The 14,446-nt window shown below is 48.6% G+C and overlaps 5 protein-coding genes across 5 annotated transcripts; 2 read left to right on the forward strand and 3 right to left on the reverse strand.

Annotated features, from left to right (window-relative positions):
- Positions 1–85: 85 nt before the first annotated feature.
- Positions 86–2,345, forward strand: MVP1 (Sorting nexin mvp1; the record flags this gene model as incomplete). The annotated part of the gene is made up of 4 exons (XM_064897916.1): positions 86–578; positions 624–1,298; positions 1,354–1,496; positions 1,542–2,345. 4 exons carry the CDS (start codon positions 86–88, stop codon positions 2,343–2,345), a joined length of 2,115 nt encoding a protein of 704 aa, XP_064756866.1.
- Positions 2,346–3,453: 1,108 nt separating this feature from the next.
- On the reverse strand, positions 3,454–4,453 carry MRPL10 (YmL10; the record flags this gene model as incomplete). The annotated part of the gene is made up of 2 exons (XM_064897917.1): positions 3,454–4,087; positions 4,149–4,453. The coding sequence occupies 2 exons, from the start codon at positions 4,451–4,453 to the stop codon at positions 3,454–3,456; spliced, it is 939 nt and encodes a 312-aa protein (XP_064756867.1).
- A 241-nt stretch (positions 4,454–4,694) lies between these two features.
- On the reverse strand, positions 4,695–5,838 carry LTR64_003562 (uncharacterized protein; the record flags this gene model as incomplete). The annotated part of the gene is made up of 2 exons (XM_064897918.1): positions 4,695–4,888; positions 4,944–5,838. The coding sequence occupies 2 exons, from the start codon at positions 5,836–5,838 to the stop codon at positions 4,695–4,697; spliced, it is 1,089 nt and encodes a 362-aa protein (XP_064756868.1).
- Positions 5,839–9,781: 3,943 nt separating this feature from the next.
- LTR64_003563 (uncharacterized protein) lies at positions 9,782–10,725 on the reverse strand (the record flags this gene model as incomplete). Its single annotated transcript, XM_064897919.1, has 3 exons — positions 9,782–10,427; positions 10,482–10,494; positions 10,548–10,725. 3 exons carry the CDS (start codon positions 10,723–10,725, stop codon positions 9,782–9,784), a joined length of 837 nt encoding a protein of 278 aa, XP_064756869.1.
- Positions 10,726–13,149: 2,424 nt separating this feature from the next.
- Positions 13,150–14,442, forward strand: LTR64_003564 (uncharacterized protein; the record flags this gene model as incomplete). The annotated part of the gene is made up of 1 exon (XM_064897920.1): positions 13,150–14,442. One exon carries the CDS (start codon positions 13,150–13,152, stop codon positions 14,440–14,442), a length of 1,293 nt encoding a protein of 430 aa, XP_064756870.1.
- Between the last annotated feature and the right edge of the window lie 4 nt (positions 14,443–14,446).

The raw sequence follows: 14,446 nt of genomic DNA on the forward strand, positions 1-14,446 counted from the left end.
GCTTCATCTATCGTTGCAACCCGCTATCTGCCAACATTCGTGTGCTTTGCTTCTGCTCTCCGGGGTGAGCTTGATTTCCTGGAGAATGTCATTGTTTGGAGAGTCTCCTCCGAACTCTCCGTCCGTTGCAACAGAAGCTCAAAACAAATCCTTGTTCGGAGACGAGCCAGCTGCAAAGCGAGATATTACATCCTCTTCTCTTTTCGAAGACAACTCTAACGATAACAATTCGCCATGGTCTATACCAACACCTAAGAAGTCGAATCGTCAGAATTTTGTGAAGAACCTGCTACCCGTGAACCAAGTCCCCGAGTCCTACGTTGATGCCTATGACAATCTATTGAGCGCTGGCCAGGGACACGGTGCTGGTGTTTCGCTCACGGCTGTGCGCAAAGCCTTACAGAGTAGCCAAATCAGTTTGAGCGATCAAGGTCTCGTTCTGAACATCATCTTACCAGCTGGACAAGATTCTGCAAGCTCGTTGGAACGTGGAGAGTTCAATGTTCTGCTGGCGCTGATCGGTCTAGCTCAAGAGGAAGAGGATATTGGTCTTGACGCGGTGGATGATAGACGAAAGCGTGAGTGAACCGCCGACTATCGCAATCAGTGCTGAGATGTTACAGGACTACCCGAACCAAAAATCCCTTACCTACAGCAGCTCAACTCCCAAGCACAATCGAAACCTGCTGAGCCGCAAACACCATCACCAAAGGCAACCCGATCGAACCAACGACAAGACTCGTTCGGAGGAGACCCTTCCGCAGATCCCTGGGCGAGCCCGGCTATTAAGAATATTCCACCCTCGACCGCTGCGCATACTATGAAACCCACCTCATCTGACGAATTCGCCCCAACAGCTGTAAACGGTGTACCACGGACCACCAGCACGTTCACAACGAATAGTGTTCAAGACTCGACCTCAACGAGCGCAGATATGGCCAATGCTTGGGGCTCATACAATGGCAGTAACAGTGGAGGATATTCAGCTGACACGACTGCCACAGGTGGGTTTGGTGAAAATAACGATCCACCTCGTGCTCGACCCGCGCATCAGCAACAGAACTCTATGAGTGCTAGTGTCGCATTGCCTAAAGGCACTGGCGAGCTAGTTACCATTACAATATTACCTGATAAGGAGGGTGTATTCCTGTTCTCACACCACAACTACGAGGTCAAGACCATACGTCGAGGTAGCACTGTCGTCAGGAGGTACAGTGACTTTGTCTGGCTATTAGATTGCCTACATAGACGCTACCCATTCAGAAGACTTCCACTTCTACCACCGAAGCGATTACAAGGTAAGCAAGCTCTGTCGCCAGGCACGAGCTGAACATGACTGACCACGAATTCAAGTTAACGGAAACCATCTTGCAGCTGACAATTCCACATTTCTCGAAAAGCGACGGAAAGGTTTAATTCGGTTCATGAACGCTCTTGTACAACACCCTGTGCTGAGCCAGGAGACATTAGTGGTCATGTTTCTGACAGTGCCTACTGTAAGTCTTGTTCTATCCTTCTCTTCCTCTTACTCATACTTGCAGGAAATATCTGTCTGGCGCAAGCAAGCAACCATTTCGGTGCAAGAAGAGTTTGTTGGCAAGGCTTTGCCACCAGATCTTGAAGACAGTCTACCATCAACTCTGCCTGATCTCTTCGAACAAGTCCGTGCAGGTGTGCGGCGTGAAGCGGAAATATACATAGGTCTATGTCTGCTAATGGAACGCCTGACGAAACGGAACGAAGCCATGGCAGCCGATAATTTAAAATTCAGCTTAGCACTACAAACACTAACAGAAGGAAATAACGATGTTTACGCTATCGATACGAACGACGTACCGCTACTCAACGAGGGCATTAATGCTACGGCAAAGCATCTCGCGACTTCGCAATCCCTTCTTGAAGACGAAGCTCGAGCTTGGGATAGTGGGATCCTCGAGGACTTCAAGAAGATTCGGGACGCAATGGTATCAATGAAAGACCTTTTTGACCGCCGTGATCGTTTAGCTAAGGACAACATCCCACAGCTCGAACGACGAATACAGTCTAACGAGACCAAACTTATCGCTATACGACAGAAGCCCGCCGGAACAGCTAAGCCAGGCGAGGCTGAGAAGGTCGAAAACAGTATCACGTCGGACAAGGAAAGTATTGTACAGCAACATGCAAGAGGAGTATTCATCAAGGAATGTGTGCGGGATGAGATTGTGACCTTCCAAACCACTATTTTCACACAGAGTCAGTTGCACCAGGAGTGGGCACAAGAAAGGGTCAAGTATTCGGAGCTTCAAGCCAGTAATTGGAAAGGCCTGGTTGACGAAACTGAGAGCATGCCAGTGGGTGAATGAAGCGATAATACGTGGTGGAAGCATAATCATGGGTTTCTCAGATGCAGACTGAGACCTCCCTTCTTTCTCTGGGCCGTCAGTCATGCGACGTTCGAACCTAGCAGGCAAGCATAGGTACTTATCGTGTATAGCTAATGTCTAAACCTTACGTCTATGATATGTACACAGTTCATGCGCGAAGCGAGTATTCCACCACTTGCATTGGCCATAGATGAGATTGAGCTGTGCCTAGTACAATACCAATTTACCAGACGTAGGAAAAGCAAACCTGGATACTGTTGGTGTTTTTAGTGTAGCGTTGAGTAATAAAGAAGACCGCTTAGCATTAGCATGTTAAAACATACCCGAACGCTGCTTCTTCGGTATTACGGTTGCCTTGACCGCTCGTTGGGCCCGTGTTCACGCAATGTACTAGTGAAGACTTCACCAGCTGACCACTCCCATTCTCTTTGCACTTAAACCCATAACTCAAGTTCCACCATCACAATAAGCCAAAAGCTGCAATACAAGGGGTCATAGCTCAGTTGGTAGAGCATCTCGAATGTACATTACGTTGTGTTGAACACCTTCAGTCCCTTGCCGCTGCAGAGGCCTGGTTGACAATCGTGTGCTGGCCACAGTGTGATTGGCTCGAGGGGGTCGTCAGTTCAAGTCCTTCTGATTCCATCTTTTCCTTTTTTCTTCTCTTTTTTGCTCTTCTGCAATCTCAATCGCAACAGCAAATATACTGTTTTGGATTCTGGCAGTGGTAAATCAGCGAGGCATTTTCGGCAGGCACTTCGGTGTGAGGACCAACCAGATACCTATGGTTTCATTATGTTGAATGAGCACATACGTACTACTAGTGATAAGTGGTGAAGTAACAGTTTGCTCAGCATTTCTTGCAACCTTCCACGTATTTTTGCCAGGCAAAGTTGTATTCTTGTGTCTCACCGTTCCTTTTCACCTGGAAATTCGAAGTTTTGCATGCGCCGGATTTTGTGGATTTGGGCAAGGCAAATTTGCTTATCATCATAGTCAATTATAGGCGATATTCCCACGAGGGCCATGAAGGAATTTTGATCGGCTGCCGTGCAAATATGCCCAAATAATGTACAATTCTCCCGCTCTACCACAACTTATTCTCCTCTTTCATCTTGGCAGCTCGTGTACCTCCCTTACTCTTCCTCATGGCCTCAATCTGCTCCTCGCTCAACGGCGGCTTCCAGAATAGACTTGGACCTTGTCCTTCCTGCACCAAGTGGCTCAGATACCCTCTATTTCTCGCATCTCTGTAGTACTCTAACTCTTTCCTTCCAGTCGGATCAGGCAGACGATACTGAAATCCCAATCCCGTGACTCGCTCTTCCGGAGTCATGCCCAGACCGTCATCTGGTATCAGTGCTTTGTGACCTATCTGCGCAGGATCCCATCGTAATGATATGAAGGGATGCATGACGCCTTGCTTTACTCTCTTCACAGCTGTTTCGGTGTAGAATCTTGTGGTGACTGTACCGCCAGCTGCTTCGACTGCTTCGATAGCTGATTGTGAGGCGCGTGATACGACGATATGTATTGGCTGTTGAAGGGTCACATTACTGCCTTTAGTTCCAGCGAGGAGCTTAACACCATCTTTTACTTGGCCGATCAGTTTCGAATGGCAGATTTCGTGGATAGTGATGGGTTTAGAGGCATCGATTCGTCCTTGATTGATCCAGGTTTGTAATTTGTCAAGATTTACTTCCTGAAGCTCTATTCGGTGTCTGTAGAAAAGCGTCAGTAAGATATTGAAAGCCAGCGGACCTTGTCGGACGCATCACATACACATTGATAAAACCACTCTTTCCATGCACGACTCCTTCGGGTGTTTGACCACCATTGAACTGTTTTGGAACCTTGCCGCGTGCTTTTTGACCTTTCTGACCTCGACCTGACGTCTTGCCCTTTCCCGAAGACGGACCTCGACCTAATTTCTTTTTTGTGCTGTATGCTCCTGGATTGTCGGATAAGGAGCTGAGGATAGAAGCTGAGCGAGTCTGAAGATGCACGAAAGGGACGAGAAAGGATGCGATTGTTGTTGATGGACGCGATATTGTTTGCGCCAGCAGCGCTGGTATACGAGGCGGCATGTTCACTTCTTACGTCAAGACAGCTGTAGGTGACCTTGATGCACTTGCGATGCTCAAGCCAGAAAGAGATCTGAATATCGAAGCATGTGGATACTATTCTTTACGGTAGAGTATAGTGTCAATTATCAGCTAGCACGGTCGGATATAGGGCAATTTCGCGCTTTCTCCGTCAGGAGTTCAAATAAAGGTCCAACAAAATCTCACTGATACTGAGGCATCGCCGCATGATTATGATTACTGATCATGCTCCTACTGGAGCGTCTAGGTCTACCAGGATCTTGACCTGATTGTCCTTGTCCTCAATTAAAGCCTTGAAGCCTTCCTCAGCAATTTTGTCCATTGCAATCTTCTTCGTGATCATGCCTTCAGGCTTCATTCTACCAGACGAGATAGCTTCGAGAACTTGTTCGAAATCACCGAGCGCGTACGTAGCGACTAATTGATGTCAGCAGGGAATTCCTCTGGATTCATTGCGCAAACTTGTACTTACCACCCATATATGCTCGTTCCCGAAAGACAATATCATTCATCTGAAGAGTTGCTCGCTTCTCCCACACAGCAATATTTACGAGTGTCCCACGAGCTTTGATGGCCTTGAAAGCTGAATCGACCGCAATCTGCACACCAGCAGCATCAAAGCCAACGTCAGCTCCTTCTCCATTGGTCAATCGGTCGACCTCCTCTACCACATCTACTGCGGTAGGATCGAGGGTATGGTGTGCTCCAAACTGCTGCGCAAATTCTCGTCTGCGCTTCGAAACCTCTGAAACAATGATGTTCTTGCAGCCCTTACCAATCAGTGCTTGGACCACACTCAATCCAATGGGACCGCCTCCGAGCACTAGACAACTGTCACCCTCCTTGTAGGGTGAGATAGCCACGGCATGCCACCCAACAGCTAGTGGCTCGATCAAGGCACCGACTTCGAGTGAGACGTTGTCAGGTAGCGGCTTGACAGCGGAAGCTGGGGCGCAGGTAAAGTCCGCCATACCTCCACCCCATCCACTAAGCCCCATAAAGCCATTCTTATCACAACAATTGACTAGCCCTCTCTTGCATGCTCGACACTCGCCCTCATATATAGTAGGCTGCACACAGACTCTATCGCCCTTCTTAACGTGTGTAACACCTTCGCCGACCTCTTCAACTATTGCTGAGAATTCATGACCTATCGTCAAAGGCAAGGTCTCGCCAGTAATAGGATGAGGGTTGCCAGGCTCTGGGATAAGATTTGCACCACCAAGGTACTCGTGGAGGTCTGTTCCGCATATGCCGCAGAACTTGGGCTTTACTTTGACCCAGCCAGCCTTGAGTTCAGGAACTGGTATTTGCTCGAACCGGATGTCCTTCTGCCCATGGAAACGAACAGCATTCATGGTCGACATACTGCAAAGCGATACTGTAGACGAGGTGATGTTGGAACGGGCAGGGGAAGCTCAAACAACGATGTCAGGATCTGAGAAGTAGGCGTCAATCAAGAAGATGAATTAGAGCGAAGACGAGCTTCAGGTTTCACGTTCATTGTCAAGCATTGCGTTGCATTCGTGCTGTTGTATGCGCCCAGTTGTTTACTGACCCCAATGACAACTTTCCATGAGCGTCATTGGAGTCGCCGACGTTGCTTTAGCTAGTGGTATGCTTGACCATGTGCAGCGGATCCTGTGCCGGATAAATTCAACCCCACACAACTGCCCCAGGCTTGCCGCAGGGGGTCAGCCATTCAGAACGAGTTTCTTCTCGTGGTGATGGAAATTTGTCGGCGTATTCGAAAAGCCAATTTTCCGCCCGAAGTTTCTCCAAAAGTGCAAACCACCTGTCGGCAAAGAAGCGGTGCTCGTGCCGACTTGCGCAAAATGGTCACCACTTGTAGTGCAGGTGAACACAGTTGCAGCCAGATGTGTTCATTCAGAGATATGTCAAATGGCTGTGTTCCCCAATAACCTGACTCATATATCTCGTCGGATTGGCATAAACATGCTCGTGCGTGGCTTCACAGCTGATGAAAGATGCTGCTGGGCACAAACACCATACTCGTGGAAGGGTAAGCTTCGAGAGCCAGGTTCCGCTATCTTCGTCTAGATGCAGGTTGAAATATAGAGATTGCTCAATTCTGGTGGCTATGACCTAACCATCCTGCCTTCGTGCTTTCTGCTGAGATGTCTTTTCGATTTCCTCAGCCTTCTGCTTCAAGATAGAATGAAGTCCTTCGTTTCGTCTCGCAAGCAACATAACGTCTTCAGGTCTTACTGTATTCCTTCCAGCATGCTTGGCAAATGATTCAAGGTCAGTAGCGATGTTTCCTGCGTAAAGTCAGCACAACTATCTTCATCTAAGTCGAGCAATGCCACGCCACCTATCTGAGTCCATACAAGCTCTGTTAGAGAGCCAATATACTGGGGAGAGGCATTCATCCCTAAGTTAATAGTTTCTTCGTCCACGAGCTGGCCAACATGGTACCACAATGTAGACTTCAGCCGATCGCCAAGCTTACTATCTGCTTCATTCGTGGCTTCTGGCATGTTGCTACACCTCGATAGATGTGCTGGGATAAGCTTGGACTGTCTTTAGTACTGGATGTGACGCGTGAGAAGTGAGGAACGCGTCTCGCGCGAGTACGGGAAAGCATGTACGGTTCTCCGAAAAGACACGAGCCGCAGTCCGATTCTTGAAATCGACGGACTTCACATTTGAGTGTCTCTGTCTCAAAATCGTGCGCAACACAAAACATTTCGACTATTTGCAATTTGTTCTTCACCCCTCCATCACCGAGCAAGACCCGTTGTTACAGTGGCGTTGTATTGCATCAGAATTGACTACGGTCCACCAGCTCGCAGCCATGGCCAAACTCACAGACGGCACACTCCAGATTAGCATTCCTTTCGCCGTACCTTTTCTGGGCATAAACGAGCCAACGAGCCTCTCCATCAACAAAACACAACTTCAATTTATCGTAAGGGTGATTGTTGTCCTCTGCAGCGCTCTGCTCTTCTGGCCGAAGATTAAATCAGCTTTTGGATTCACAAATACTGTCAGTGAAGACCAGACACAAGATATACAAGATCGCATTGCGAAGCTGGAGCATGAGCGAGAAGAGAGGCAGGGAACGAAGGGTCGGGCTGTGGTAGGGGGCTCGAGTGGAAGTATTGCTTCTACTCCTGTGTCGGCAGCGAGCGGAAAAGATAAAGGAAATGCTAAGCGGAGGAAAGCATAAGACGGTCACAGTTTTATGTCACGGAGGCATAGGGCCTACAGTATGAGCATTCGTCTGACCATCGATTCATTGCTCAACGTTTTATGATGGATTTCTATTATGATGAATGGCCAACCGTCACGAGTGGTCACCGCCTGCATCCTCAAATCCAGATTCCAATCTGCAACTTCGTGGACTGGCAGTCTTGCTCCTTCGCACATGAAACGCGGTATATTCCAGACCATCTTCACGAGCCTTTCCATTTGCTATGCTATTGGCACGAAATCTTAGACGTTTCTTCCTGTATTCCAACGTGAAGATTCTCGGCGACCTTGCAAGACTGGCAAATCGAGTATTTCGATCTTCTGGTGCACGAGCCATATGAAAACTAACTTTCAGCTGTGGTAATATTGCGTGCCGAAAGCAGTTTCCTGCACTGATTGTGGTGCAAGCTGTTATCATTCGTCGACATCTGAACGGAAGCGTCCTGGGAATGGTCTGCAACAGAAAAAGCACGTTTGAGAGTTCATCTGGGTCATGGTCATAAGCCCTTCGCCCAGCAAGGTGCCTTTTCCTCAGAGTGTTGAGTTTGAAGCAGATGGTTTCGTACCAAACTGCGTAAAGCGCCGAGCTTGATTGAGACGCATAAAATCAAATCAGCTCGTCATCCGAGTCTTCGTTGAGCGGAATATAGGGCTTAGTGTACTGTGGTGAGTTGCTGCTAGCTCTGGAACTGCAGATTCCACTATCGATGACGTGGCTTGCAATAGAGGAGGACGATTGCCTGCGATCAGGCTGGTATTTGGCGAGAGATTCGACGAGTGCTACTCCAAATCCTGGTATTGCTGTCATCAGCTCTAGCAGAACTGGCGTGTCCCTCAAATATTTAGCAAACATTGGCGCTACTAGTGACAATAGCTCCTCTCTGAGTGCTGCTAGATCATCACGTTCGGGAAAGTCCTCATATAGCATCTGCATTGCTTCAACGAAGTCCTCAGATGATTGCAGGAATACTTCAGGAGAACTGCCACATCTGCTAGCTTGACTCAGCAGTGCTTGCTTCGTTGAGTTCATGAGTTCGGTCAGACCATATTTGTCAGCCATCATGTATAGCAGCAAGTCCTCGCTCCATGAGTTTTGCTTGTTGCTGCATTCAGGATACTCCAGAAGGTAGATCCACCGAATCAGTCTCTCCAGCGTATCGGGATCGTCGTCGTGCATGTCGACCGATGCTGTACTCGCTTCGTCGAAATCCCCTTGAAAGCACGTCCAGAAGAACTCGCATCGTGGGCTTAGGATACAACGATGGAGATGCCAGACTCTGTTGCCGGCACGAACCGTGCAATCTGAAAACATCGATGTGCGAAGAAGTTGTGCATTGTACTCTGAGTGTTTGAGAGGGAGGAGGTCAGATCGTCGGAATGTCTGGGTGGTCATTTTGAGAATTAGCTGCGAAGAATATACGATGGGTATTTTGCTATGTCTGCACTGCGTCGAAGGATCTCATAGCGAGCGGACATCGCGTGTATGTATCTACATTTCGTTCAAAGCTATGAGCTCAGCACATTCCTGTTTACACACTTTTCAAGTACACGTTCGATGCTTCGTGGCTTCCGCACAGAGCTCGAAGCTGCAGCAAGGCCGCTTGGACGTCGTACACGGTTCGTCACTTCCGAAACGTGCTCTGCTCGAGAGCCAATCGCAATCGCTGCCGCAAAGCTTAGGTGTCTAGGGCTTGCCTCCGCTAGAGGAGTTTTCAGTTTCCTGGGGGTAATAGCGTCTCTAATTCATGGTTGGAGGTCATGTGAATGAGGATTTCTTCAGACGTTGATGATTCTTATTACCCTCGTGAAACTGACCATTTGTTCCTCTGTTGGAGTTATGCCAAGTTCGGAGTTATGTCTGTAAGCTGTAAATGCCGCGGAGGAAGGCGCAATATGTGTAAAGTATTGCAGAATCGGGCATGTATTTGCGTGATCGCTGGGAGCAGCATCGACTTCAGAGCTAATAGTAGATCTATTTAATTCTCGAAGTAAAGCAAAAGTATTTACCAACGACATCCAACTGCAAGTCTCTTAATCTGTGCTAAAGTAGCATCACGCCCCACGCTCAATCATATCAAGGTCGCTGCTTGTAAATCAAGGCAGACACGTCAACAGCCCGTTGAGCTTCTGCGCTACAATTGCTTGCCGTGCAGCATCGACAGTCGTCTTGTCAGTAGCGTCTCCAGGACTGACACTTACGAAGCACCCTGCATCGACGACCTGTCGCTCCATAGGTAGGCGATCAGAGTCACAAATTTCGACATCATCCGCCGAGAAGATGCCAATGTTTATCCTGCTTAGTACAAACTGAAACTGGTTGGCATTGTTGCATCTTGTTTCCGAGACTTCTGGGAAATTGACGTTGAGCCATACACCATCCGGTAGGTATGGTTGGCCAGATTCAAGGATCTGCATAGTCAGATTGGTCGCAAGGTCGGCATAGACCTGGCTATATAGTGGTGTTTCGGCGGTGAATGCTGTTGGATCTCCGGACCTCCCGCTAAACGATATAGCTGGAATGCCTTGCTTGACTGCTTCTACTGCTGCACCAACCGTGCCGGAAAATGGGACTTGAATATCAAGGTTCGAGCCCACGTTTACGCCTGTTACGGCAAATTCGGGACGATTGCCGTCGAAGAAGCGAGGAGCAAGATTTGAGATGCCGTTTTTGATTGCGGTCACAGGAAAAGAATTGACGTACTCGAAGCGCGGCTCATTAGGATCCGCGCCAATAGGTGGGCTATTAGCAGGACAGCTGTTATACTAGCATGGCTCTCTCCTTGTTGTCGGAGGCCAATCTAACGAGCCTGAAGAGAGTTAGAATGATAATGAGTATGTTTCTTACTCGGAATGTGCTTACTTCGACCAGATTGGTTATCAGCTGGTGCGGAAAGCACAACGTCGTTCCCAGCAGCCACCAGTGCAGTATTGAGTGTTCTGATGTTCTTCTCAGCCCAGCCATCATCGTTGGACTGCACAATGCGAGCAGCTTGAGAGCAAGCAACAAAAAGGGACAGAACCCTTGCGATTGCTGCCATTTTGCATAGCCGTTTCTGCGACGTCGAGCGATGGGCACGATGCACATACAGCAGAAACTTTAGACGGCGAAGAGGTTGTTGGTCGCTTTATGGTGTACCTGAGGTCTTCTGTACTGGGCAATCATGAATCACGGGGACTAGACAGCGACAAGCATCTTGACAATCGAGATATTGTCAAAAAAAAAGCAGGCACAATGTCTCAAATTGCCATTTCGAGAAGCAATTCTGGTGTACAAGAGGGCTGTCTCGAAACTGCGATTGGACCTTGACATCAGAGTACAAGTGCTTGCGCCCATGGTTCAACTGGGCTATCAACACGCCGCCGCATAGACCCGTTGAACTGCTAAAAGGAAGCTCGCGGACGAGCCAGGACAAGGTCAGGCCGTGGTACAGTGCTTGGCTTTGGCTGCCTTGACCTTGGGGAACGCAATTCTATTGGCTGTTGCTAAGATTATTGAAAGTCAATAGCTTCGAGACTGACACACGTAACGTGTGATGCTAAGCATTAGAATGTTAATTTTGCTGGAGCATTATCTGTCGTGATGGACAGTAATTGAGGGCATTGCAATCGTTCAACACGTCCAAAGTAGACACGCTCTACTTAGCGAGGTTGGTTCGAAGGCCGAACCGTAGATACTTCTGGGTCATTTTAATCAGTCGTCCAGTGGGCATCGTGAAATGCGTCGCATAAACACGAAGACATGTCCAGCATTCACTCTCATCATACGCGATCGCAGGGGTAACCATCGTTAGTACTTGCGTGATCGATTCCAAGAGGTGAACGATCGCACTGTCCAAGAGAACCAGTTCACTTTCCACCAGCGACATTGTGATGGCCATGGTTGGTATAAGTTGACAGGGTCCGTCTGTTTCGCAAAGATTGAAAGTAAATGCTAGACACCAGATCAAACTGAAAGCCATACACTTTCGATGACTTGAGGGCCCTTTCACCAGCGCTGTTTTTTCATTGCGACCACGATGCTGCTCGAGGTCAAAAGTAACGTTCAGAGAGTGATGACGGAGCCTCGTTGACGAGTGAAGTCCATTTGTGCTTTCTTGCAGAACAGATTTGCCAGACTTTCGCTTCGTTCTCCTGCCTGTGGTAATTCGAACCACACGCTTGTGTGAGACATCAGAACTGATACGCTCCAGCAAATCAGAACCGACTTGTGGAGAAAACGTTCTTGCAGATGATTCCAACCTCCCATTCGGCGATCACGATAAGAAATGTAGGCAAGAACGATATCGATTGATCTTCTCTTCGTTGCGACATTGGATTCGTAAGCAGGCACGCGTGGCTGGTGATGTAGCATTCAACAATGTCGTGGATCGAGGGCCTTGAGCACTCCTACATCATGTTGTGGGTTGAGGTCGGGTACAGCTACTGATTAGCTAGGGAAAGCCTTGTGCTCTGCTCGTACCTAAGCTGCAACATGTGACTGCTTCGCAAGTCTTTGGTCTCAAGGAAGGAACACCTCATACGATGGCAAGCTGAGCATGTATCAGCACGGCAGACGAGCAGACCACTTGAATCGACCGCGAGTCTATTATACAGAAGTCGCGTCTATCCCAAATCTGCCGAGCCTCTCTGTTTGGCTTGCAAGTTCCGTAAGCTTCCACTCTCGATAAGCCCTTAGACGTCGCGTCAGCATTCTCTGGGACCTCATGAACAACCTTAGTGAGAAGCCAAAGTCTCGTCATAATAGGCGGTCACACAAGAAGACACGGACGGGATGCTTGACGTGTAAGATCAGGCGCAAAAAGTGTGACGAGGCGAGGCCTTGCAATAGGTGTACCAGTACGGGCCGCAGATGTGACTGGGCCACTGACGCGCCGGGAACAACCTCAACCGAGCATGCAGGCACGAGCGATGTCAGAAAGCCCTTGCCAATACCCTCACTATTTACAAAGCCATCGGCAGTTCCCGTCACAACATCATACAGTTCCCCTTCAGATGAGCCAGAAGAAGGGATACTATCTCGTGATTTCACTACTGAAAGGCTACCTCAGCAAAACACCAGTCGTTACGCGAGGCGTATCTTCAATATATGCCAGCTAACAGCAATCAGCGACACGAGAGCACAGCCGAAAAGCTACCCTATGCACAATGGGCTGCATCCATGGACTGCCACTTTAATACAACAGCCTAGCTCATTCCCGAATCTCAATGATCGCTCGCAATTCTCCGACCTGGAAATCCACTGCTTCTCTCTTTTCCGATATCGTACGGGACCTCAATTTGCCGCTTATTTCGACAGCAGTCTGTGGCGCAATTTTAGCATTCAGCTTGCCTTTTCTCACCCAGTCGTTTTCGCGTGCGCAACTGCGCTTGGTGCAGTCCATCGACGTTTCCTTTCAGGCATTTCTCGGGAGGCTCTTGAATATTGTGCCCATGCTGACCACCTTCAGAGACGAGCTATCAAAATGGTTGACAAGCTGAAAGCAAACGCAAAATATGATGGGCACAATGGAACTCCATCAGCGTGGCAAGATGACGCAGACGCAGTCATGTGCTCTGAGTATCTCCTTGGGTTGTTCGAAGGGTTTCAGGGCAATCTGACAAAGGCAGTAGCTCACATGGATCGTGGGTTGAAACGTCTTCTTGACCGACCAATGCGTCTTCTGTATGGTGAAACACAACATGTTTCTCTTGATGCAACCCCTAATATCTCCACGAATCTCCTTTCCCGAATTCAACGGAAAGCCCTTGGTTTATTCGGCACGTCACATCGCATCGTCGAACGTTGCTCAGGCAATACAGATCCGCCGGACGTGCCTATTCAATTCGCAACACTCGAAGAAGCACGAGACTTCATGTTCACTGAGATCGACTATATGATACACATTCCAGCCACTGTCTGGCGTGCTTCAGACGAACGTCAACCGGCTCAGCAAGTCCACGTTGAGCGTCTTCTGAGGTGGTCTGTGGCATACGCAAACATGATTGAGAAGTTAGACCTTACAGACCAGCAAAAGAGGATTTGCATGCTTCTTAAACTCACTAGAAGCTTAGCATATCTGCTGCTATACCTTATCCTGTACGTCCATGTGGACGAGCATCTCAGGGAAGACTTGGATGATGTAAATCGAAACAGCACAACAAGACACTGTGAACAATCCGATGGAAGTTCTTGGTTAGACATGCTTGGTATTGGAATGCGTGAGGAGAGTTTGGGCTCGCTGGATGAGATTTATGGTCACGACCTAGAGCTCGACTATCATGACATTCCAGACAATCTTGCCTATACGACCACAGCACTATGGACTGCGATCTCAGGACGAGAAGAACTGATGGCCAACCTAGGCAGGCTCAAGATCATGAGCGACACGATCCTAGATGAAACGTCACCCTTCCACTACGTTGAGCATAGCGTCTCATTCGACAGCGGCATCGGCCAACCACTAAATGCCGCCAGAGAGCCGGAATCTTCAGCAAAAACGAAGCATCTGGTAAAGTCCTTGATGAGTAAGAAAGTACCGTGTAGCGATGATGAAACTTGGGACTGGCTAGGTGTTTACGGCGTTGCAGAAAATCTGAGCGCAATCGAGGAACATGCTGTTGTCGAAGTGACGAAGAGCAAAGTACCCAAGGAAATTAATCCGAGGTGGATCGACATTACACATTTTGCAGAAAGTCGGAGGCTGCTGTTGAGGTACTGTTATCATGGTGATGATGGGTTGGGCTTGAGATGGAGGCAGGAGTGGTGGGCTTTTTGATTGT

Source organism: Lithohypha guttulata, assembly GCF_036872675.1.
Source record: "Lithohypha guttulata strain CCFEE 5908 chromosome Unknown scaffold_2, whole genome shotgun sequence".
Taxonomy (NCBI): domain Eukaryota; kingdom Fungi; phylum Ascomycota; class Eurotiomycetes; order Chaetothyriales; family Trichomeriaceae; genus Lithohypha; species Lithohypha guttulata.